The sequence below is a fragment of the Notothenia coriiceps genome, unplaced genomic scaffold, assembly GCF_000735185.1.
Source record: "Notothenia coriiceps isolate Sejong01 unplaced genomic scaffold, NC01 NC01_scaffold00025353, whole genome shotgun sequence".
Lineage (NCBI taxonomy): Eukaryota > Metazoa > Chordata > Actinopteri > Perciformes > Nototheniidae > Notothenia > Notothenia coriiceps.
In genome coordinates, this window is record NW_011358054.1 from 1,045 (window position 1) to 4,285 (window position 3,241).

The window sequence follows — 3,241 nt, forward strand, 5'->3', positions numbered from 1 at the left end:
CCCTCACATCGTACAAGGCAAAACTTCCAGAGAAAACCCCACAGTTTAAAGGGGAACATGGGAGAAACCTCAGGGAGAGCAACAGAGGAGGGATCCCTCTCCCAGGACGGACAGACGTGCAATAGATGCCGTGTTTAAATCGAAAAGATAATACATTTACAACATAGGTAGACCAAACCTGAAGAAGAAAACTTTCTTCAGTCAATGAAGAAAGGAAACTCTTAACCTGTCAAAGCCTTGTTTCTCTAAAAACAAACTCCCGGAAGAATAATGCTCAGCCACTTAATAATGTAAACACTGAATATATTTGGGGAAATATCCACAGGGAGGTTTATCCAAAACATTTTTAGTGAGTAGTGGGTATTAGAATATTAAAACAAGTCTTTATTCAGATGACTGTGTCCTTTATGTAAGATTCAAAGTAATGAGCTGCAATGAAATATGTTTCCCTTTAGCTGTGGCTGTTAAAGAGCTCTTCATCAGGGAAAACTGTTTTCTATTAAAGGCCAAACCGTGTGTCCTTTGCTGTAGTCTATTCACAAGCGAGCGCATTATTCTCCTACATGTTCCAATCCTGTGATTTAAACATAGAAGTGACTCATAAAGGGTGCCAAGAGGCCCTTGAAAACTGCGGTAAACATGTGCATTGTCAACAAATGCAGTAGTCTTTTGTGCAAGTCGATGCATAACTAGGAATATCTGCCTGTGTTCTGTTACTCTTATTTAGGTTATTGTTCATTTGTTTGTGTTCTATATGTAACATTTCCTCTCTGTATACGTTCAGGGTCTTTCATTAATATCTCTCAGATGATTGCCTGTGTGGGCCAGCAGGCCATAAGTGGCTCTCGAGTCCCTGACGGTTTTGAGAATCGCTCCCTGCCTCACTTTGAAAAGCACTCCAAAGTAAGATCCAATTTCTTTATTTAAATGACTGTGCTGTTTGATACTCAAAGGTGTTATACGTTGTATTCTGAATTATTCTGCTGTTATATACACAATGGTTTCTTTTTTTCTTTGAATGAATGGCTGTTATTTGAGGCTTTGTTATGTGTTTTTTCCATTGAATTATTAATATTCTGAAATGTGATTGCAACAATAGGGGGCCTCTTCCAGCTCTCACACAGGCCTTGAAGGGCCTTGACATTGATTTTCTTTGGTGGTTTGTCATTATATATTCACAGCCACTGATTGGCTAAATCAAAAATCCTCAGTGCACTGACAGTAATCACTGTTTTGCCTCCATCTATACTTTTTGTTTCTCTGTAATTTAGAAGAGTAAAAACAAAATTGATGGAAACTGGATAGCATAAATAACAACTGTAGATACACTTACCATTTTCTGGAATATTAAGGCTTCACAATCATTTCTCCACAGCTGCCTGCTGCTAAAGGCTTTGTGGCCGACAGCTTTTACTCCGGCCTGACCCCCACAGAGTTTTTCTTTCACACCATGGCTGGGCGAGAGGGTCTGGTGGACACTGCTGTGAAAACTGCAGAGACCGGATATATGCAGGTAACGCCTGATGATTTATTTCCAATTAAATCCTGCACCTATTCACAAATGATTCTTTGAATAAAAGAAATGTCTCGCAAAAACGTATTACAAGCTTACGTATGGGGGCGGTACATAGTGGGGCGTAATTCACTTCTCCAACATATATTCATAACTGTTATATGTGTTGTGATGCAAGTACATTTGTGAAAAGAAAAAGGGTTCTTGACAATTAAAATGAGTCGTTGTGCTGGAACTTATGGTTGTATTCATCTTACATTAACATGGTAATATTTTCTTACCATTTAGTCTGTAGTATTGGAAAGTAGTAAAAATAGAGGAAAATGGCGATCACAAGATGCACAAGCTGTCTTCAGGGTCTTAAATAAAACAAAAATGTGAAAACAATGTGAAAGGGGCCACTTGTAGTGTTGAGCCAAGAGAGCATTAATTGGCTCTAAACATACGTGTTGTTCCTCACTGCGATCATAACCATTTTACCCAATGTTGGTCTAAATTAAAAAAGGAAAGACCTCCAAAGAATAATGGTCTTATCCAGCTGTCCAAAACCCAAAGATATTACATTTAAAATAAATCAAAACACTGAAAAAGCAGCACATCTGGGAGCTGGAGTTTGTGAACATTTTGCATTTCTGCATTATAATGAGAACTTTTTGTCATTCAATGAATCCAGGTTTGTCTCCAAACATGCAAATAAGATAACAGTCAGAATGCTTGAACACTTTTAGAAGAAGTTTGCATCTCATTTATTTTCACACATTTATCTGAAATGTAATTTCATGTCTCTGGGATATGTCACCATGATTTCTTTTTGTGTTCCTGCCTGTGTTTGGACAGAGGCGTCTGGTGAAGTCCCTGGAGGATCTGTGCTCACAGTACGACCTGACAGTACGCAGCTCCACCGGCGACATCATCCAGTTTATTTATGGCGGCGATGGTCTCGACCCAACCGACATGGAGGGGAAAGACGAGCCGCTGGAGTTTCAGAGAGTCCTAGACAACATCCGGGTGAGCTTTCCTCGCTCGACTTGGCATTTTCATCTCTTTCATCTGCTGTTTCTTATCTTCCTCAACCTTAGATCCTCCACGTCTGATGCGTCCCTGCCTCCCTGCACACACACCCCCACAAACTGTACACAAACACATGTGCAAACCCATACATTTTTTATCACATAACCTTCACCTAAATCCCTGTTCATGGTGCAGACATAAAACGCTAACAATGTTCCTTCATTCATTTTTCGTTTGGTGTCATATGTCTGTATCTCAAGCTCATGGTCTATGAATGTGCTCTGCAAACCACTTCACTTTGAATGATTAGTCTGTTTTATTTGTAATAAAACATAAAAGTCTATGGGGCTTCTCAAAACCAGAAGGTCATGGTTGGAGTCTATATGAGGTAGAAGCCAAATTTCCTTTAATTATGCTGAGCCAATCTGCCCAGCTGCTGTGAGGCTAAAAAGAAGAGCATGAACTTAACAAAAAGAAGAACATGGAGCTGGTGGAGTAGGTCCTGGGTTTATAAGATGTATATATTTTAAGAGAAAAATAATAGATTTCCTTTTTTATCTGATTGCTTTTCTCTCAAGGATTGTGTGCTTTAGTGTTGCCTGAGCTAAGTTCAACCTCACACATACTAAACAGACACAGAAAAGACAGATCAGTCATCAGGCCTGTATGACAATAATAGAGAAACCCAAGCTATCTGTCTAATAGCACTGGTTCAAT

The 3,241-nt window shown here is 39.4% G+C and overlaps 1 protein-coding gene across 1 annotated transcript; it reads left to right on the forward strand.

The window, feature by feature from the left end:
• Positions 1 to 748: 748 nt before the first annotated feature.
• Positions 749 to 2,855, forward strand: LOC104956094 (DNA-directed RNA polymerase III subunit RPC1-like). Its single transcript, XM_010783535.1, has 3 exons — positions 749 to 903; positions 1,376 to 1,513; positions 2,351 to 2,855. Exons 1-3 carry the CDS (start codon positions 808 to 810, stop codon positions 2,687 to 2,689), a joined length of 573 nt encoding a protein of 190 aa, XP_010781837.1. The 5' UTR covers positions 749 to 807; the 3' UTR covers positions 2,690 to 2,855.
• Positions 2,856 to 3,241: the final 386 nt, after the last annotated feature.